Source organism: Oryctolagus cuniculus, chromosome 18 (genome assembly GCF_051225735.1).
Source record: "Oryctolagus cuniculus isolate XC-2025 breed Fujian yellow rabbit chromosome 18, ASM5122573v1, whole genome shotgun sequence".
Classification (NCBI taxonomy): domain Eukaryota; kingdom Metazoa; phylum Chordata; class Mammalia; order Lagomorpha; family Leporidae; genus Oryctolagus; species Oryctolagus cuniculus.
In genome coordinates this window covers 41,033,582-41,055,998 of record NC_142884.1, presented here as the reverse complement: position 1 = coordinate 41,055,998, position 22,417 = coordinate 41,033,582, and the positions used below count along the sequence as shown (strand labels likewise).

Sequence of the window (22,417 nt, the reverse complement as noted above, 5' to 3'; positions counted from 1 at the left end):
TTGGAGTGGATTTCCTCCTAGTTGGGCCTTCAAGGTGAGACCAAAAAGCCATTTCTGGATTCTTGGCCCTCAGAAATTGTAAGATACTAAATGTTTGTAGTTTTAAGCCATTACATTTTTGGGTAGTATATAACAATTGATACCAATATAACACCCTCTTTGTCTCATTGTCAAGATGGCTACTTGTACCTTAAGGGCTTCATATTCTTGTCCAGACAGAACTGTGAAAGGCATTTTGAAGAGATGAATCTGTCCATTTTTATCAGGAAATCAAAAGCCTTGCCATCAATCTCACCCAGCAGGTTTAGGTTTTATCTTATTGGCCAGAGGTAATGCCATATGACTACTACTTGTTGGAAGGTGGCTACAGAGAAATGGCAATGTTTGCCATATTAACCATTGTACAAACCCCACAGAGTTAAAGACCACTTCTTTAACTCCAGTTCCTTTTCTGTATGCATCTGTAAGCATAAATACAGTCATTTTTTTGTAGAAGTAGTTACATTTTGAGCAACATTTGATTTTTCAACACTATTTTGGAGATCATCCTATTCCATATACATCCATCTCATTTTTTTTTTTTGGAAGAGCAGCAATACTCTGAACGTGTACCTTTGCTCACACAATTTGTTGATGAGCACCTAGGATTTTTCTGAAATTTTGCTCTATCAAGCAGTGTTTTGAAGTGCAACATCGTTGCACAAATGATTTGATGATTCATGGTGGAGAATATAATTTCTTCTAATCCTGGAGGTGGGTAATGAGGTCATAGTCTAGGGGGAGTTTAAACAATTTTTAAAAAGCTTTATCTATTTGATAAGCAGAGAGACACACAGAGAGGGAAAGACAGAAAACTTCCATCCACTGGTTTACTCCCGTCAAAACCAAAACAGGGCTGGGCCAGGCTGAAATGAGATTTCAAGACTCCATGCCACATGGGTGGCAGAAACCCAAGCATTTGAGGCATCATCGGCTTCCCCTCAGGGTACACATTAGCAGGAAGCTGGATCAGAAGCAGAGGCAGGATTTGACCCCAGGCACTCTTATAAACGGGATGCGGTTGTCCCTTGCAGCAGCTGAAGCTGCCGTGCCCCAACACTCACCTCTAAGCTGATTTTTTTTAAGATTTACTTTATTTATTTAAAAGAGTTACACATAGAGAGAAGGAGAGGCAGAGAAAGAGAGATGTCTTCCATCCGCTGGTTCACTCCCCAAATGGCCGCGATGGCCGGTGCTGGGGCCCAAGCACTCGGGCCATATTCTACTGCTTTCCCAGGCCATAGCAGAGTTGGATCGGAAGTGGAGCAGCGGTGTGTGTGTGTGGGGGGGGGGCTCGAACCGGCATCCACATGGGATGCCAGCACTGCAGGCAGTGGCTTTACCCGCTATGCCACAGAGCTGGCCCCACTAGCTTGGTTTTAAAAGCCAATCATTTTACCCTTATCATCAACAGCCCCAATCTGCATATTTGAATGTCTGCAAAGCTACAGATTTCTAGCAGAATTGGCTAAGTACTTTTGAGTCAACAAATTTATATCCCACAGCGAAGAGTCCATGGTTAGGCATATAGTAGACTCATCAAATGTCTATTGTAATTTCCAGCGACTAGCCTTGGTAACACTTGTTGAAATTTATTAAAGGCAAGGACCTACGTCCAACTCCTTTATCCACCCCCTCCTCTTTCACTCTCGCGCCGTCGGCCGGGGGAAGGGGCGTGCCCAGCAGTACGGCCCATCCCACCAGGCGTTCACTAGTTAAGCTCGACGCTCGTTATTGCTGAGTCCCGCCCAAGCCACGCCCCCACGCAGCCCGCCAGACAGGGAGTAGGCGTGGTCACTGCCACGCCGGGCGGTCCGGGCGGTCTCCTCAGCAGAGGATCCGAGGAGATCTAGTGTGGGAAGGGAGTGGGGAACCAGCTGTCGTGACAGCGCGTGTCGCTGCCGCGAGGAGTTGGCGACACAGGCCAGCGGCCCGCCGCCGGCCAACGCCGTGCCCCGCCCCCTCGGCACGCAGGCCCCGCGCGAGCACGCGCACGCGTGCGCGAATCCGCCAGAGCCTGAGTCCGGCCAGCGGTGACGGGGACAGGGACGGGGCGGGCAGAGGCTGGGCTGCTGAGGTACGAGGGGAGGAGCCCGAGCCGCCGCCGCTGCCGCCGCCACCGCCACTGCCACCTCTGCTGCCGTCGAGGGAGAGGAGCATGTCTGCAACTCGAGCCAAGAAAGTGAAGATGGCCACCAAATCATGCCCGGAGTGCGACCAACAGGTGGGCGCCGAGGCCGGGCGCGCGAGCTGGCGGTCCGAGTGCGCGCGGGCGGGCGGCCGTTGCTTGGCGGCCGTTGGCTGAGGAGAAGCGGCCTCGCTGGGGTCCCGGCGGCCGAGCGGGTGGGCAGGCCCTTGGGTGGGTGGCGGCGGCGGGCGCCCGGGACCCTCCGGGGTGAGCCAAGGGGTGTGGGGGAAGCCCCCGGGCCGCAGCCTGGCCCGTACCCAGCGGCGGCGGTCTGACGGGCGAGTCCCTGGGTTGCACGGCTGGGGCCGCGGGAGGGGGCGTGGGTTTATGGTGATCTGACGGGGTGGGTGCCTGTCGGGACCCTCTGGGAGTCGCCTCGCAGACTGCGAGTGACAGCGGTGGGAGCCGGGGAGCCGCGGCCCACGAGCACGAGCGCGGCCCCTGGTTAGCCCCCTCGGCCCGGCGAGAATGCCCAGTGTGCCCGGCTCCGAGTCCAGGCCCCTGGCTCCGCAGCCCCTTCCAGCCACCCAGGGTTGCTTTGTTCCCATTTCAGCTGTGCACTGCGGCTCCCCAAAACTCCCCACCGCGACCTAACATGACAAAAGGGACCCCAGTGGAATGATTTTAAGATTAGGCAAATTGTGAGATTTCTCCCCCTGATGAATTATATTTTTGGTGTTGTATAACCGTGCAGGCTTTTCTTACATTGTTTTTAGTGGAACATTATTGAATAACATCCCCATTGAATCTTTTCCTTTCTGGGCGCTCCTTACTACCCCACCTCTTGTGGTATCCACTGTTACAAAATTTGGCAAGTCTGCTTTCAGATCTTTAAAATACATACACACACATATATGTGTATATATACACACACACATAGTCTTGTGATTTTTGAGTGATTTCTTTTGCCCTGAATTCATGGTATAGTTAAGATTTGAAAAATCTAATTTTGGTATTTCCTACGTGTAAGCCTGCCTCATTCTTTACTGGAATAATAGACATTCTTCTAAGCTTTACGGTCTGATGAGTTAAAAGTCTCTCAATTAAAACCATTTGTAAGGCCCTCATTTCATGCCAACATGCAGATCTGGGAGTGTTTTTCCTTTTCCACTGAGTGAATTTTTTCAAAGTGACTACCTCTCTGTCCTCCCCTTTTTCTTTCTTTCTTTTTTTTTTAAGTCCAGAGTAATTTGAAATGACTGGAGACTTTTTTTTTATAAACTGATTTTAATGCACTCCTTAAGGAGCAGTCTTGTAGGTTGATCAGATCTTCTGACAGCATGTTAACATGTTTGATTCAGTATCTTTTATGGGCAGTGGTAAAAATGATGTTCAGAGAAAGATTGTGTTAGAATAGTTTATTGAACTGTACTAGTATTCAGTATAAAAACAATTTAATCATGTTTTCCAGAATAATTACTTTCATTCTTACATTAAACCAAATTTGTTAAATTCTGACTATTGGCCTTTTTTGCACCAAAATAAACACATATTTCAATTGCATTTTTCCATCAACTTTTTGAAACACCCTACTTAGTTTCTTTGCAGGTAAAGGTTATAGGTTATTTCAGTGTTTAAACATTTCCACTTATTCTGTAGTTAAATTGTATAAAAGTATAAGGTTTACGTGGTATGCATTATGCATTCCAGTTTCGGTAGAGCACAAGTCATTGCAAATCCTGTCCTTGTTTTAGTTGGCTTAAAATAACCTTTAGGGGGAAATAACCTGTTTTTAATATCCTGGTTGAAGAAAGAGTAAAGGATAATAAACTTTAGGAGTCCGTAAAACTGTTCAACAAAACATGATCAGTTATTTGGAAAGATCACATTAATTTTGTTTTACACAGAGACATCCACAAATGTTCTTAGATTCTTTTGTGTAAAATCAGCCATATCTTGGTGTGGTCTGGCAGCCAAAACAAAATACCGTAGACTGGCTTACAATTTTTCTCCCTTTTTGGAGGCTAGAATTCTAAGATCAGGGTGCCAGCATGGTTGTGCTCTCTTTTTGACTTGCAGATGACTGTCTTCTTGTTTTCACATGGTGAACAGAGCATTCAGACTCCTATTAATGTCATCAATCCTGTCGTGAAGTCCCCACCCTCACAACCTTATCTAAACCTAATTATCTTCTAAAGGCTCCATCTCCAATTAAGGTCACATTGGGCTTTGGTCTATGAATTTTGGAGAACACAGTCTAGCCCATAGCAAGTTAGTACATAACTTGTCCCTTATATTATATTATATTCTCTTAATATAACATACATGAAGGCAATTAAAATTGTTATTCTTAAAAGGAATTTTCTTTAGTAAAAGTAACTGTTGAGGCCAGAGCCACAGCTCAATAGGCTAATCCTCCGCCTTTGCGGCGCTGGTACACCAGGTTCTAGTCCCGATCCGGGCACCGGATTCTGTCCTGGTTGCCCCTCTTCCAGGCCAGCTCTCTGCTGTGGCCCGGGAGTGCAGTGGAGGATGGTCCAAGTGCTTGGGCCCTGCACCCCATGGGAGACCAGGAGAAGCACCTGGCTCCCGGATGGCCCAAGTCCTTGGGCCCTGCACCCCATGGGAGACCAGGATAAGAACCTGGCTCCCGGCTTTGGATCAGCGTGGTGCGCCGGCGGCAGCGGCCATTGGAGAGTGAACCAACGGCAAAGGAAGACCTTTCTCTCTGTCTCTCTTTCTCACTGTCCACTCTGCCTGTCAAAAAAAAAAAAAAAAAAAAAAAGTAACTTGAAGAAAGTAATAGGTTAATTTTTAATTTTAGCTTTCTGATTATTTAAAGGTACGAGCTTCTTTTAATTATATACCAGAAAAAATTATAATCTAGAAAGCCATTTTCTAAACATCATATTAGAATATGGCTGTGATTCTAAATTTCCTACCAAATACTAAATTAGAATTTAGGCATAGTTTATAAATGTAAAATATAAATTTTGAAATTTTTATAGCAAACTGTATTTACATGTCATGAGTGTGTTTATGTGTGTGTAAATTTAAACAAGTAAAAGCTACGTAAGGACAATGAGAAGATAATTGACTGATTTATAATATCTCCTTTGCAAGTCTCTCTTGAAAATTGGTTCTTGGGACCAGTGTTGTGTTTAGGGGTGAACAAGCAGATGGAAACTATCTCTGTCTCTCTCTCTACCTGCCCTTTTTTTTTTTAAAAAATAATTTTATTTATTTATTTGGGAGGTAGAATTACAGAGAGAGGGAGAGACCGAAAGATCTTCTATCCATTGGTTCATTCCCCAAAATGGCTGCAATAGCCAGAGTTGGGCTGATCTGAAACCAGGAGCCAGGAGCTGCTTCTGGGTCTCCCACTCAGGTGCAGGGGCCCAAAGACTTGGGCCATCTTCCACTGTTTTCTCAGACCATAAGCTGAGAGATGAATTGGAAGAGAAGCAACCAGGATGCGAACTGGTACCCATATGGGATGCCGGCGCTGCATCTGCCTTTCAAGTAAAATAAATCTTAAAAGAAAAAAAAATTAGATCTAAAGCATAGTACTTTTCATTTTAAAGGGATTTCACATCCATTAATCTCTCAAAATTACTGAGCTTTTTTGTGTGTAATAGTGGCCAGTTTTTTGGGTGTCTGTAGTATATGTTTCTGTTTGTCTTTTGTAAAAATAGAGCAGATTTTTTCATTTATAGGAATTTTTATGTCACATAGCAAACATGTCTGCTCTTGGTACCTGATTCTCTTAGCAGTAAAGAATACATAGTAGTCACCCTCTCCTCTGCCTTATCTGTGGGAAAAACATTCCAAGACTATCACTTTGCCTATCTTGGATAGTACTGATACATTATTTTTGTGTCTTTTTGTTGTTGTTGTTGTTTTGAAAGGCAGAACAAGTGATTGAGAAAGAGAGAGAGAGAAAGACCTTCCATCTGTTGGATCACTGCAACAGCCAGGGCTGGGCCAGGCTGAACCCAGGAGCCCAAAACTCAATCTGGGTCCCCAGTGTGGGTGCCTGAGACCCAAGTACTTGAGCCATCACCTGCTGTCTCCCAGGGTGCAGATTAGCAGGAAGCTGGATTGGAAGTGGAGTAGCCAGGACTCCAACCAGGCACTCCAGATATGGGATACTGTAGGATGCATTCATTCCAAGGGGTGACTTAATCACTGTGCTACAATGCCTGCCCGCCCCGTTATTTTTTTGTTTTGTTTTGTTTAATTTTTTGAAAAGAGATAAAAAGGGATCTCCCATTTACAGGTTCACTCCCCAAATACCGACAAGAGCTGGGGCTGAGCCATTACTACTGCCTCCTAGAATATGTATTAGTAGGAAACTGGAATCCAGCAACAGATCTGGAACTCAAACCCTGGCATTGACATAGAAGGCAGGCATCCCAATAGGTGTCTTAATCATGGCATCCACCAAGTATCTACTCCTCTACTGTGTTTTTTCTTATACACATACTGCTAATAAAGTTTAATTTTTAAATTAGGTTTAGTGAGAGATTAACAGTAATGAAACAATTAGGACAATATACTATAAAAAAGTTTTGTGAATATTGTTTCTCTCAAAATATTGTACATGGGGCCAGCGCTGTGGCGTAGCTGGTAAAGCTGCCGCCTGCAGTGCTGGCATCTCATATGGGTGCCTGTTCAAGTCCCGGTGGTGCCAATTCTAATCCAACTCCCTGTGATGGCCTAGGAAGGAAGTGGAAAATGGCCCAAGTCATTGGGCCCCTGCACTTATGTGGGAGACCCAGAAGAAGTTCCTGGCTCCCAGCTTCAGATTGGCTCAGCTCCAGCCATTGTGGCATCTGGGGAGTGAACCAGTGGATGGAACACCTACCTTTCCCTCTCCCTCTCCCTTGCCCCCTCTCCCTCTCCCTCTCCCCCTCTCCTCCTCTCCCCCTCTCCTCCTCTCCCTCTCTCCCTCTCTCCCTCCTTCTTCCCCCCACCTCTCTGTAACTCTGCTTTTCAAATCTAAAAAAAAAAAAAATTATACTTAGCCTTTTTGACTGTGGGTAAATTTAAACCTTAGAAAGTGAAACCATAGATAAGGGGAAACTGGTGTAAATGAGTTCTCTGTAATATGATTATTTTGGAGTTTTTAAAAATCATGGGGTGAGCTTTCAACTTGGTAGTTAAGATGTCCTTGTCCAACATTATAGTCCCTGGTTCAGGTTCCTGAATCCAGCTTCTTGCTTATGCACATCCTGGAAGGTGGTGGTGCAGGAGACTGGGGTTGAGTCCTTGGTTTCTGTTTTCAGTCCCTGCCCCCATTGCAGGCATCTGAGAAGTGAATCAGTGGATAGGAGCTTTCTCTGTCTCTTGCTCTCTTAGTCTCTCTCCCTATTTATTTATTTGTAAAGATATAAGTAAGGGCCAGCATTGTGGTAAAGCTACCACCTGTGACACTGGCATATAATATGGGCCTCGATTTGAGTCCTGGCTGCTCCACTTCTGATCCAGCTCCTGCTAATGCACCTGGGAAATCAGCAGAAAATGGCCCAAGATCTTGGGCCTGTTGCCCCCATGTGGGAGGCCCGTATGAAGCGCCTGGCTCCTGGCTTTGGCCTGACCCAGCTCCAGCTATTGTGGCCATTTGGAGAGTGAACCAGCGGATGAAAGATCTCTCTCTGTCTGTTTCTCTCTCTCTGTAACTCTGCCTTTCAAATACATAAAATAAATATTTTAAGAAAAGATACAAATTGGCCGGCGCTGTGGCTCACTAGGCTAATCCTCCACCTGCGGCGCTGGCACACCGGGTTCTAGTCCCGGGTCGGGGCGCCGGATTCTGTCCCGGTTGCCCCTCTTCCAGACCAGCTCTCTGCTGTGGCCCGGGAGTGCAGTGGAGGATGGCCCAGGTGCTTGGGCCCTGCACCCCATGGGAGACCAGGAGAAGCACCTGGCTCCTGCCTTCGGATCAGCACAGCACGCCGGCCACGGCAGCCATTGGAGGGTGAACCGATGGCAAAAGGAAGACCTTTCTCTCTGTCTCTCTCTCCACTCTGCCTGTCAAAAAAAAAAAAAAAAAAAAAAAAAAGGCCGGCACCGCGGCTCACTAGGCTAATCCTCCGCCTAGCGGTGCTGGCACACTGGGTTCTAGTCCCGGTTGGGGCGCTGGATTCTGTCTCGGTTGCCCCTCTTCCAGGCCAGCTCTGCTGTGGCCCGGGAGTGCAGTGGAGGATGGCCCAGGTGCTTGGGCCCTGCACCCCATGGGAGACCAGGAAAAGCACCTGGCTCCTGGCTCCTGCCATAGGATCAGCGCGGTGCGCCGGCTGCAGCGCGCTGGCCGCGGTGGCCATTGGAGGGTGAACCAACGGCAAAGGAAGACCTTTCTCTCTGGCTCTCTCTTTCACTGTCCACTCTGCCTGTCAAAAAACAAACAAACAAACAAACAAACAAAAAACAAACCACAAACAAATAAAAATCAGTGAAACAACATAGGACCACATATGACCAGGATTTGAAATAGTGGTGGTGGTTTTTTTTACTTTTTCTGCAACCTTTTTTTTTTTTTTTTTTTTAACAGGCAGAGTTAGACAGTGAGAGAGAGAGAGAGAGAAACAGAAAGGTCCTTTTTCCGTTGGTTCACTCCCCAAATGGTGGCCATGGCTGGCACGCTGTGGCTGGCACGCTGCGCCAATCTGAAGCCAGGAGCCAAGAGCTTCCTCCTGGTCTCCCATGCAGGTGCAGGGCCCAAGCACTTGCGCCATCCTCTACTGCCTTCCCGGGCCACAGCAGAGAGCTGGACTGGAAGAGGAGCAACTGGGACAGAATCTGACACCCTAACCAGGACTAGAACCCGGAGTCCTGGCTCCGCAGGCATAGGATTAGCCAAGTGAGCTGCGGCACCGGCCCACAACTTTTTTCTTTTTCCCTGTTTTACTTGTAAAACATACAACCCAACTATGCTTTTTTTTTTTTTTTTTGAACAAAAGATTTATTTATTTGAAAGGCAGAGTTACAGAGAAAGAGGGACAGAGAGATCTCCCATCTGCTTCGCTCCCCAGATGGTTGCAATGAACAGGGCTGTGTCAGGCCAAAGCCAGGAACAAGGAACTTCATCTGGGTTGTGGGGGCCAACCACTTTGGCCATCTTCCACTACTTTTCCCAGGCCATTAGCAGGGAGCTGGATCAGAAGTGGAACAGCCGGAACTCAAGCCACATGGGATGCTGGCATCGCAGGTGGCAACTTTACCTGCTATGCTGGGACACTGGCCCCCCAGCTATACTTTTTAAGGAATGAATTGATACAGAATAAACCATCAGTAAACATGCTCTAAATATTTTTTCCATTTTAAAATCCTTAAAATGTAGCATTAGAACTTTCATTACTGTTATCTTTTGTATTATCAATTGAAATTTAAAGGAAGTTTAGGGTGTTTATAATCCAAATTTATCATTTAAAAGATACTATAAACATGAGATTAGTATTATCAATGCTAATTAGCAATACTAATAACTAAGTAGCTAACCTTTTTTCTAATCATTTTCATGGCATCTGGGTTGTAGTGGTTGGCTTTTTGTTTTGGGGGTGGAAAGTATGGATGGTGGGGGAAGGGACTTTCCACTTTAAACACAACCTTAGAATGAATTATCTCAGGCACGTGGGAGATTCTTGGTCATGAAACACTTCCATTAAGGGATGAAAATCAACCTATGAATTAGTCGGTGTTTGTACATTGTGAATTCCAAAGCCAAATGTACATTTCTCACATAACTGCCTCACTCTGTGGTGATTCTGGATATGTATTTGAAAGGATTTTCTCATCTAAAAGAGATCTGAATTCAATTTTATTGAGGTCTGGTAGCTAGAAGAAAATGCCTGCTAATTAGCAAAGGAGCTGTTCAATGAGAACATCATGCTTCTGTCTTTTTTGGGTAGCATTAATTTAAAACAACTTACATTACTGTGGATGTTCTTAATGATACGTGTAAAGGAAATGAGTCAGTAGCTTTGAGCTTTTCTATCAAGATGTGAAATTTAAAAAAATGACAGACATCTATTTTCAGCAGATTTTTCCACTATTTAAAAAATGTAACATTGCATTTTCCATCATGGTTAAAAGGATTTCATTCATCACATTCTTAATAAGGAAGTTGTTAGGCCTGAAGTTTGATTATTTTTATGGGATTCATTGTTAGGTTTCTTAAATGTAAATTAGAGTTCCTTTGTTTAGTATTTTAGGCAAGGAAAAAGAACTCTGCTAAAATTTCAGTTTAGTTTAGTTAAATGAAGTATTTATATTTTAGAATATGAAGCATTCTGTACATACATGGATAAAAAGCTTTATAACAAAATGTGTAACACCTAAGTAGGGCATCTAGCAAATGGAATTTATCTTACAAAGGGAATTATAATTTTCTGACTGTTACAATTCTGAGAATGCGTTTTTGTTGAGACTAATTTCTGAGTTTTGGTGAACAAGTCTTGATTCCAAGGATCATTAACCTTAATATTAGTGAAACAATTGAAAGAGAATATAGAAAGTTTTTTCCAGTGATTTTTCAATAACATTTGGCTTAAGGAAATATTTATAGGCTTGAAATAGAGAAGGGAGCCATAAATATTTAGTAGATTTAGAAACAGAAGCCTGAGAAATTTAAGTATTTTCTGGGAAAAAAGAAAATGGAAAAAAAAAAAAACGAATTTAAGTGTTTTTATCCACAGTCCACTTCTTGGAGTTGAGACTTTAAGGCCCTAGATCTCAATCCCTATATTCTATTTTTTTATACTTTGGCCTCTCAAAGTAGTTGCTATAAACTATTCTTTTTCATTGGTAGTCATTGGCATTTTTCCCCTCTCATCTAAGAACCTTAAGTTATTTTTAATCTTTCCACTTTATCACCAGAAATTAATCTGGGTCTGAGCCTTGTTTTTCCTAGTTTGAAGGATCTGGCTGCTCTACCTTTTTTTCATTTCCATTCTCACTATTCCAGTTGGACTCATAATCTTATGTTGGGATTGCTTTCCTGACTTCCTATTAGCCAGTCTCCCAATTCCATTTTGTTATGAACTGAAATGAAAATAACATTTTAGGAAATGCTACCTTTAACCCTTTAACACTCCTGCCTGACCCTGATCACGCTATGGTTTTCTACTGTGGAAGTCACCTGGACACCTGGCAATAAGCAAGCCCCTAGTAAAAATTCCCAGCAATAAGGAAGTCACTAGTAATGTAAAAGCCCCTAGTCAGTGGCAGTATCTCAGATATGCATCTCCTAGTTTATAATCCATGTTGCAGCAGAAGTCTGTTTTCTTTCTGTCTTGCTCTCCCACTGTTCCCTTGAAGTGTATTTTAATAAATCTTAAGTGCTCACTCCTCTCTGTTCTGCTGGTGAATTCCTTCACCTGTGACATTGTCTGTAGTCTGTGGCTTCCTGTGACATCAGCACATTTGCATGTATTTATCAAGCATTTCCTGTTACATTATTGGTATAGTGTGGTATTCATAGCATTATTAAGCCATAAATATGTATATTAAATGATACCCATCTCAAATAATTTGAAGTAAGGAATTTTTTAAATAAATATTTATTTATTTGAAAAAAGAGTCGAGTCAGAGAGACTCCCATGTAGGTGGCATGGCCCCACATATTAGGGCCATTCTCTGTTGCCTTCACAGGCACATTAGCAGGAAGGTAGATTAGAAGAACAGTAGGTGGGAAGCGCAGTAGGTGAGTGGTGGCTTAACTGTGTCACAATACCAGCCTCTAGAAAGTGATGTTATTTAAAATCTATGATTCCTTCTTCAAGTAATTTATGATTCATTTGAGGATGCTCCATAAAAAGAAGTTTAATGGTAGAAAGATATTAATAATATGATTTTTCTTTTTTCTACAGGTTCCTGTTGCGTGTAAATCATGTCCCTGTGGTTACATATTTATTAGCAGAAAACTCTTAAATGCAAAACACTCAGAGAAATCACCACCTTCTACAGGTAATGGTCAGAGTTTAACATATTTTTAGCTTTTTGATGTAGAAATTCAAAGGTACTTTTTGTGAATTTACTATTTATATTTTTTGTTGATGTTAAAATGTATTGAAGTATGTCTTTGGCTTCTATTAACCATTGGAAATCAGCTTACAACATTGGTTTTGTATTTATTCCATTTAAATGTTAACTATTTCAGAATGCTGGTTAAGTTTCTAGCACTTTTTTTTTGGAGAATGGAAAATCATTGAAGGCTTTATACAAAGGAGTGACTTGATGTGATTTCCAAACTTTTTTTTTTTAAGGTTTATTTATTTATTTGAAAGAGTTACACAGAGAGAAGAGAGGCAGAGAGAGAGAGAGAGGTCTTCCATCTGAGGGTTCACTCCCCAGTTGGCTGCAATGGCTGGAGCTGTGCTAATCCGAAGCCAGGAGCCAGGAGCTTCTTCTGGGTCTCCCATGTGGGTGCAAGGGCCCAAGGACTTGGGTCATCTTCTACTGCTTTTCCAGGCCATAGCAGAGAGCTGGATTGGAAGTGGAGCAGCTGGGTCTCGAATCAGTGCCCATATGGGATGCTGGTGCTTCAGGCCAGGGCGTTAACTCGCTGCACCACAGAGCCGGCCCGAAACACTTTTTAACAATAGCTTAAGTAATAATTAACATTCTGTGGGGCGGCACTGGCATTTAGTGGGTAAAGCTGCCTCCTGTAGTGCCAGCATTCCATATGGTTCGAGTTCTGGCTGCTCCACTTCCCATCCAGCTCTCTGCTATGGCCTGGGATAGCAGTAGAGGATGGCCCCTCCTGTACCCATGTCGGAGACCCAGAAGCTCCTGGCTCCTGGCTTCGGATCGGCACAGCTCTGGCCATTGTGGCCATCTGGAGAGTGAGCCATTGGATGGAAGACTTTTTCTCTCTCTCTCTCTGCCTCTGCCTCTCTGTAACTCTGCCTTCAGATAAATAAATAAATCTTTTAAGAAATTAACATTTTGTAAGACATTTAAAGTATATAATTCAATAAGAGTTTTGATATTTTATACACCTATCACCACTATCAATTTTATGAACATTTATCATTCCCAAAAGTTTTCTGGTTCCACTTTGTGTTCCCTTCTTGCTACCCCTATCCTAGTGAGCCACTGATCTGTTTTTTGTCACTCTTCATATAGATAGGACCATATAGTATATACAGTGCTCTTTTTTTGCTTTTTCACTGGGAATAGTTATTTAAGATTCAACCATGTTGTGTGAATCATTGAGCCCAGTCCTTTTTATTGCTTGGTAATAGTTTCGAATGTGTATGCCACAGCTTGGTTATCCATTTATCTGTTGATAGACTTTTTTTTTTGTTAAAAGATCTTTTTGTTTATTTTGAAAGTAGAGTTTGAGAGAGGGAGAGAGAGAGAGAGCTGAAGTGTCCATTCACTCGATCACTCCCCAAATGACTGCAACGGGCGGGTTGGAAGACAGGAGCCAGGAGCTCCCATGTAGGTGTCAGAGGCCCAGACACTTAGGCCCTCTTCTGCTGGAAATAGATCTGAGGTTGAACAGCTGGAACATGAACTGGTGTTCTTATGGGACTCCGGTGTTACAGGAGGCAATGCCAGCCTTGTTGATGAACATTTGGGTTTCTTCTTTTACACTGCTGGTTAAAATTTGCAAGTTTTGGTAGTTTTTTTTCTTTTTTTGGTCTTTTTTATTGGTGTGTGTGTGTAAACTAGTACCTATGGGGAAAACATTACTTGATTTGGTTTGAATATAATTTTTAGACATTGGTTATTTTTTCTAATTCCTAGAGTGAGATTTTTTTAACTTTATAAACATATGATTAATGGTATACTAAGTAAACTGTATATTAAGTAACTGTATACTAACTCAATTTCTCTATTGAGCTGATCGTATGTTTTTTGTTTGTTAGTGTGATATATCACATTGATTGATTTGTGAATGTTGAACCATCCCTGGATACTTGGTCTGGGTGAATGATGTGTTGTTGGATTCAATTGGTTAGTATTTTGTTGAGGATTTTTGCATCTGTGTTCATCAGGGAAATTGGTCTGTAGTTCTCTTTCTCTATTATATCTTTTTCAGGTTTAGGAATTAAGGTGATGCTGGCTTCATAGAAGGAGTTGGGAGGATTCCCTCCCTTTCAATTGTTTTGAATAGCTTGGGAATAATTGGAGTTAGTTCTTCTTTAAATGTCTGGTAGAATTCAGCAGTGAAGCCATCCAGTCCTGGGCTTTTCTTTGCTGAGAGGGTCTTTATTACTGATTCAATTTGTGGTTATTGGTCTGTTCAGGTTTTCTGTGTCTTCATGGCTCAATTTAGTTAGGTTGTATGTGTCCATGAATCTATATATTTCTTATAGGTTTCACAATTTGTTGGCCTAGAGCTCTTTGTAGTAATTTCTGATGATTCTTTTTATTTCTTTGCTGTTTTGTTATGTTTCCTTCTTCATTCTACTTTTATTTATTTGGGTTTTCCCCCTCTTTTTTTTTTGTTAGTTGAGCCAATGGTGTGTCAATTTTGTTTATGTCTTCACTAATTTTAATTATTTCTTTTCTCCTACTACTTCTGGGTTTGGTTTGCTATTGTTTTTCTAGGTCCTTGAGATACACTGATAGCTCGTTTATTTGGTGCCTTTCCAGTTTCTTGATGTAGTCACCAATTGCTATAAACTTTCCTCTTAACACAGCTTTTGCTGTATTCATATTTTTTTTAAGATTTATTTATTTATTTGAAAGGTAGAGGATTACAGAGAGGCAGAGGCAAAGAGGGAGAGAGAAAGAGAGAAAAGTCTTCTATCCACTGTTTTACTCCCCAAATGGCCGCAACCACCAGAACTTGGCTGATCCAAAGAGAGGGGCTTGGAGCTTCTTCTGGGTCTCCCACTCGGGTACAAGGACTCAAGAACTTGTACTTGTACTTCCACTGCTTTTTCCCAGGCCATAGCAGAGAGCTGGATCGGAAGTGGAACAGCCAGGACTCGAACCAGCACCCATATGGGATGCTGGCTTTACTTGCTACACTGTCGCGCTGGCCCCTCCAATAAGTTTTGATATGTTGTATTGTCTTCATTCATTTCCAGAAATTTTTGATTTTTCTTTTGATTTCTTCAATGAGCCACTGTTCATTCAGGAGCACATTGTTCAGTGTCCACGTGTATAAATATGTTTAGAAACTCTTGAGTTGTTACTTTCCAGCTTCATTCCATTGTGGTCCGAGACGATGCATGGTATTATTTCGATTTTTTTGAATTTGCTGAGACTTGCTTTATGGCCTAGTCTGTGGTCTGTCCTAGAGAAAGTTCCATGCACTGCTGAGAAGAATGTATATCCTGCATCTGTAGGAGGAAAAGTTCTATTGTTTGATAGTATCACATAAATCTCTAACACTGTTTTTTAGTTTTCTAATTTCTTCTTTTTCTTTGATCTGACTGTAAAATTTCCAGTGATTTGTCTTCTAACTCGGATATTCTTTCTTTTGCCTCACCGAGTCTGTCTTAGGGCTTTCTGTTGTGTTTTTTATTTGTTCTATTGAATTCTTCATTTCCAATATTTCATTTTGATTTCCCTTTAAAATCTTAATTTCATGGGAAAAATTTTATTCATGTCATGTATGGATTTTTAGTTCATGAATTTGCTTCTGATTACTTCTGAGGAATCCTACAATCAACTTTTTGAATTCTGTTTCTGGCATTTCTTCAATCTTTTCATCTTTACATTCTAGTATTGGAGTGTTCTTTTGGGGGCATCATGTTGTCTTCCTTATTCTTGTTTCTTGAATTGCTGTGTTTATTATTAGGCATTTGTGGTGATAGTGTTAATCCCCTACCCCCCCCTGCCCCGTGATGGCTTTTATCTTTTAACTATGCCTCTGTGGCTTAGTGGAGTGTCCACTCTTTCAGTGAGTATCCAGAGGCGTGTGCTGGGTGTGGTCAGGGAGCTCTGTTCAGTGCTCCAGGGTAAGGGGAGTATCCAAGGTGACACCCAAATTGGGGGTGGTAAATCTCCTCTTATTTTTTCTTTTTCTTTAATCAGAAGGGAAGTTTGTTCTGCTGTGCTCACACTCCCCTCCCCTCCTCAGAGGAGACCAATGCTTGGGCCTTAGCCCCAGTAGGTATAGTTTTCATCCCTACTGCCACAAGAACCACACAAAGGATCCCTGCAGTCCTTGGTGTGAACACGAATCCCACAGCAGTGACCCTCACCAGGGAATCGGGGAGCACCGAGCATGTGGTGTCGCCCAGTGACTGCCCAAAGTCCCAGGCACACCCTGCACCCTCGCATGCTGCCACAGTGTTTTCACAGTCCAGGCACACAAGGCTCCCACAGTCACCAGCTCCCAGCCCCCTGTCAATTCTCCCAGCCAGACTCAGGCATCTCCTCTTGGCTGGTTGCGGGCACAAGGGCATGAGCTGGCGCAGCTGTTATGTATGTCCAAAATGGTGCCCACCCTATCTCAGCTAGTTACAGGATACCCATACTGGGTGGTCCGGAAGAGCAAAACATGCCCCCTTTTTTCTCCTCTAAGTTGGCAGGTACACTGTCCCCCCGAGCATTCCAACCCCGACTTAACGCCAGGCTCTTCCTGCAGCTTTATTGCCAGTGGCTTGGTTCCTGCAGTCTGATCTCACCTCACTCCAAAGCTGATGCTGAGGCTCTTGGCTGCTGGGGTCCTGAGTTGTGCATGTCTACACTCTCCACATAGGTACACAGTGTCCATCTAATTTGCATGGAGTTTCCTCTGCTGTTTTCTAACTCGCTCCACTTTTTTTTTTTTAACTCTCTTCCCCTTGACTAGAGCAGCAAGCTCCCTGCCTATTCCACTATCAGCAATTAATTGAGAATTTTTAAAAATAATTTTATTTGAAATTGTGGCTTTCTCATTAATATAGACAGATTGGATTTATTCAATAGATATATTTATTAAAGGAAAATTTTGGGGGCTGGACTTGTGGTACAGTGGTTTAAGTTGCCACCTGCAATGCCATCATACCACATGGGTGCTGGTTTGAGTTGTGGCTGCTCTACTTCTGATCCAGCTCCCTGCTAATGTACCTGGGAAAACAGTGGAACACAGCCCATGTGGGAGACCTGGATGGAGTTCCAGTCTCGAGTTCCTGGCTTCTGGATTCTACCTGGCCCAGCTCTGGACATTGTTGCTGCCATTTGGGAAGTGAACCAGTGGATGGGAGATAGATCCATCAACCAACCTCTGTTTCTCTCCTCCCCTCTCCAACTCCTTCCTTCCTTCCTTCCTCCCTCCCTCCCTCCCTCCCTCTTCTCTCCCTCTCTCTTTAACTTTGCTTTTCAAATAAATATATCTTAAAAAAAGAAAATTTTATTACTATTTCTTTGATGAAATCAAAACTTCATGCAGTGGTAATCTCAAAATAGGAGTAGATTGTTACAGATATTTATATTGAGCACCTGCTGTATATGCTAGGCACTATTCTAAGCCTAACATTGAATTCACATGAAGACATGGTACTTAAATTCTTGTGAATGAGAGATAAAGAGTAAACAAATGAACATAAAATATGGCCTTATGATAGATGCTTTGTAGGAAATTAAAATAAAGCTGTCTTAGACTATTACTGGAAGGCTACTTTGGATTTACTAAAGATGGCTTCTTTGGGCAGATGACATGTAAGCTGAGTCTGAATCAGAATAAGGAACTAGCCATGATAAGATCATGGAGAAGAATGTTCTTGACAGATGGAAATAGCAAATAGAGAAGTTCTGAGGCCGGACAAAGCTTTGTATATTTTAGAAACAAAGTGACCAGTGTGGTTGTGGTATAGATAGTAAGAGAGAGAATGTGAGATGAATTCAAAGTAATAGGTAGGGCTCGGGTTATATGGGGTTTTGTAAATTATTGTAAGAAGTTTGGATTTTGTTTGTAAAATGTAAGAAGAAACTGTCCCTGGACTTAATTTATAATTAAAATTTTTAAGAAGATTGATGGTGGTGATTTGGAGGGGCATGTGGCAAAGCAGGTTAAGCCACCACTTGGGAGGCCTGCATCCTATCAATGAGCTGGTTCAAGTCTTTGGGCTGCTTTGCCTCTGATCCTGCTTTCTTTTAATGCTTCTGGGAAGTAGAAGATGATGACTCAAGTACTTGAGTCCCTGCAACCCAACCCTTATGCAGCTTCTGGCTCCTGGCTTCAGCCTGGCTCAGAAATGTTGGGTTTGGTGAGTGAACCAGTGGATGGAAGATCTCTGTCTCTCCCTTTGTGCCATTTCAAATAAATAAATAAATCTGTTGTTTAAAAACAAATAATAATTTAAAAAGTAAGATTTGTCTTCTGTAATATGTATAGTATTAGGATATCAAAAAGAGTACAATTTCAAGATTACTATAATTCAGCAGGCACCGTGGCTCAATAGGCTAATCCTCCACCTGCGGTGCCGGCACCCCGGGTTCTAGTCCCGGTTGGGGCACTGGATTCTGTCCCGGTTGCTCCTCTTTCAGTCCAGCTCTCTGTTGTGGCCTGGGAGTGCAGTGGAGGATGGCCCAAGTACTTGGGCCCTGCACCTGCATGGGAGACCAGGAGGAAGCTCCTGGCTCCTGGCTTCAGATCAGCGCAATGTGCCGGCCGCAGCAGCCATTCTGGGGTGAACCAACGGAAAAGGAAGACCTTTCTCTCTGTCTGTCTCTCTCTCACTGTCTAACTCTGCCTGTCCAAAAAAAAAAAAAAGAGAAGGATTACTATAATTCAAGGAGGGAAGTGCAGTTGGGGCCGGTGCTGTGGTGTAGAGGGTAAAGCTATCACCTGCAGTCCTGGCATCCCCTATGGGCTGCTCCTCTTTCAATCTAGCTCTCTGCTATGGCTTAGGAAAGTAGTGGAAAGTGGCCCAAGTGCTTGTTCCCCTGCTTCCAAGTGGGAGACCAGGAAGAGACTCCAGGTTCCTGGCTTCAGATTGGCCCAGCTCCAGCTATTGCAGCCTTTTGGGGAATGGACCAGTGGATGGAAGACCTCTCTCTGCCTCTGCCTCTCTGTATCTTTGCCTTTCAAATAAATAAATAAATAATAAATAAATAAATAAATAAATAAATAAAATCTTTAAAAAAGAAATATCATTCTTGGGGGCTAGTGTTGTGGTGTAATGGGTTAAGCTGCTGCCTGCAATTCTCCACTTCTGATCCAGCTCTCTGTTAATGCATCTGGGAAAGCAGCAGAAGATGGCCCAAGTCCTTGGCCCCTGCGCTCATGTGGGAGACTCAGATGAAACTCCTGGCTTCTGGCTTTGGCCTGACTAAGCCCTGGCCATTGCAGCCATTTGGGGAGTGAACAAGTGGATGGAAGATCTCTATCTCTCCCTCTCTCTGCTGCTTTGCCTTTCAAATAAATAAAAATCTAAAAAAAAAAAAAAATTAAAAAAGAACAAAAGAAATACCATTCTTTTTGTCCAAATATGACAAAAATGTTCAGAATTTCTTAAGCGCTTTTATGAGTATGGCAAATTGGATAGTCTTACAGTAGTAGTGGGAGCATAAGTTGGCACAGCTTTATTTATTATTTACATTTATTTTTGGAAAGTCAGGGTGACACAGAAAGAAGAGGAAGAGATACAGAGAAAGAGAGAGAGATCTTTTTTCTGCTGCAACATCCATATCTGAGCCAGGTCTGGGTCAGGCTGAAACCAGGAGACAGGAACTCTATCCTGGTATCCCATGGGGGTGATAGGGTCCCAAGTACTTGGGCCATCTTCCACTGCCTTCCCAAGCACATTAGCAGAAGCTGGATCGTAAGCAGAGTAGCTAGGACTTGAACCAACACTCTGATATGGTATACCAGCATTTCTAGTGGTGACTTAACCCGCTTCACCTCAATGACTCTTCTGGCACAGCCTTTTTAAAGAACAATCTTAAATTAGGTGTTAACAGTTTTAAGTACTTTGAATCTGGAGTTCTTTGTCATTAGCTATGTAATATAGAAAGCCTGATTGTATATACACACAAAGAAATGTTCACTAGGATTTTTTGAGGCAATACATCATAATGTCAAAAAGCTGTTAATAAGCCAGATGCCATTAGGAGGGGGATAGTTAAATAAAGTAGGGTACATCCTTTAGAGAACAGTATGTGTTAATTAAGAGTGATGTAGATTTTTATGTACTAACATAGAAAGATCTCTGAAACACTGTTAATTTGAGAGAAGTGTATAACAATACTTGTAGTATGAACCAGTTTGTTTTTGAGTTTTTATTTTTTATTTATCAGAATGGTAGAGAGACAAACAATGGATATCAGCATTAGCCAAGTAAACAAATAGCCTTCTCATTTTCTTGGAAATATTTATTTTCATCTACTTGAAAGACAGAGTGACAGCTTGATTGATCTTCCATCTGCTGATTCATTCCACAAATGCCTGCAACAGCCAGGGCTGGGCCAGGAGCCCAGAACTCCATCCGGGTTTCCCACTTGGATGGCTGGGGCTCAAGCACTTGAGCCATTGTTTGCTACCTCAGTTAGCAGGAAGCTGGAAGCAGAGTAGCAGGGACCAAATTGACTATCATATAGAATGTGGATGTCCCAAGTGGTGGCTTATCCCACTATACCACAATGCCTGCCTCAGCCTTCCTATTTTTTTAATAGGAGAGAAAAAGGGTAAAACATTAAACCTAAACTTTTCATTTATTTTCTAAGGGAAGTTAACAGGCAAAGACTGATAAACAGTGACATCTAAAAATGACAAATTCACTGTAATTTAAAAAAATAGAAAAATTATAATTATCACTTGTACCTTGTGTTCTGAATTACTTGAAAATGGATGTTTGCTGTTTTTTCAGAAAGCTTTGTTCTTAATACTGATCGCTTAAAAATGCTATATATTCATATATGGAACATGGTTGTCACATAATTTTTCTTTTGCCAAAAAAATGTACTCTTACCTCTGGATCTATATGTTTAAGTTCTTAATCATATGATAATGTATTGATGTCTATATTCAAATTTAAGATGTTTTCCTTAGATTTCTCTGATTTCTGGGTAAGACATTGCTTTTAGGTTTGCTGCCTAGCTCTTGCTCTAGGATTTCTTTCCATTTTATTTCCAAGATAATTCCACTCTCATATACCAAATATTAGATCAATTTTATTTTATTAGAGATTGTGCCCATTCTTTGGTTTGCTCCCCAAATGCCCTCAATGGCCAGGGCCACGTGGTCATGCTAAAGCCAGGATCCAGGAACTCAGTCTGTGTCTAATGGTTTGGCAGGAACTCAGTTACCTGAGCCATCACTTGTTTTCTCCCAGGGTGCAAATTAGCAAGAAGCTGGAATCAGGAGTGGAACCAGGACTTGAACTCAGGTATCTGATATGGGCTGCAAGTGTCCCAAGTGGTAGCTTAGCCACTAAGCCAAATGCTTACCTCCATTTATTTATTTTTTAGCCTATGTGTTTTTATTTCTGTAACAAATTCCATAGAAATTATCTCAAACCTGGAAAATGTCTTCAGAAAAGACACGTAATGGTACCATTTCCTGTCTTTCATTGTGGAAAATTTATTTTGCATTTATTCTGTAATGTTCTTATTCTTTCTTGGGTCCTTTCTGTGTGAAGACTCAAGTCTTCAACTCAAGGCAGTTTTTATCCATTATTCTTTTTCACATTCCATTTCCTCCTCCTGGCATATTTACAAGGTGAAATACGAAGATTAAAGCTCACAGAAACTGACTTTGTATTGGACAAATGTTTACTTTTCCTGTTTAGTGAAAAAGGATAAAGATAGGCAGGCAGGAGTAGTGGATCTATGATGTCATTGAAGACCTGAGCATTCTTTCTTTCCATGCAGAGATGTGTCTGTCATCCTCCTTGTCACAAGGTAACTGTTGCACCTCCTGGACTGTCATAAGCATTCTAAGCAGGAAGAAAAGAGAAGAGCAGAGGAACAAAGGGGCAGTGTTAGCCATGTTTATCTCAAAAAGAGGGGGGGAGAAAACCTTTCTGAAAATGTTACCTTGTTCCATTTTATATGTCATTGGCCAGAGTGAGATTTCATGGTCATCTGTAGATGAATCTTGAGAAGATATATGTTTTATTTGTATACATTGCTCTCTTTAAAAAACAGGATTCTGTTCTTGATGAGGAAGGGGAGGAAGAATATTGGGTAGTTAATTAGCAATCTGTCATAGATTATATATTAGTTTTTTTTTTTTTTAAGATTTATTTATTTATTTTGAAAGGGTTACAGAAAGAAAGAGATCATCTGTCTCCCCAAATGGCCAGGATGGACAAGACTGGGTCAGGCAGAAGCCAGGAGGCTGGAACTCCATCTATGTCT

General features: G+C 42.4%; 1 protein-coding gene across 4 annotated transcripts in view; it reads left to right on the top strand.

Annotated features, from left to right (window-relative positions):
* The first annotated feature begins 1,837 nt into the window (after positions 1 to 1,837).
* Positions 1,838 to 22,417, top strand: part of HDIP1 (HDAC and MIER1 interacting protein 1) — a 37,738-nt gene continuing 17,158 nt past the window's right edge. For 3 of the 4 annotated variants that reach the window (XM_051833904.3, XM_051833903.3, XM_089318845.1), the window contains exons 1-2: positions 2,050 to 2,263; positions 12,037 to 12,133. In XM_051833904.3, coding sequence (XP_051689864.1) covers positions 2,198 to 2,263; positions 12,037 to 12,133 — 163 coding nt within the window. In that variant the 5' untranslated portion in view covers positions 2,050 to 2,197. Of the gene's footprint in view, positions 2,264 to 12,036; positions 12,134 to 22,417 lie in introns of all 4 variants that reach the window. The other variant, XM_002721569.6, reaches the window with a different exon arrangement.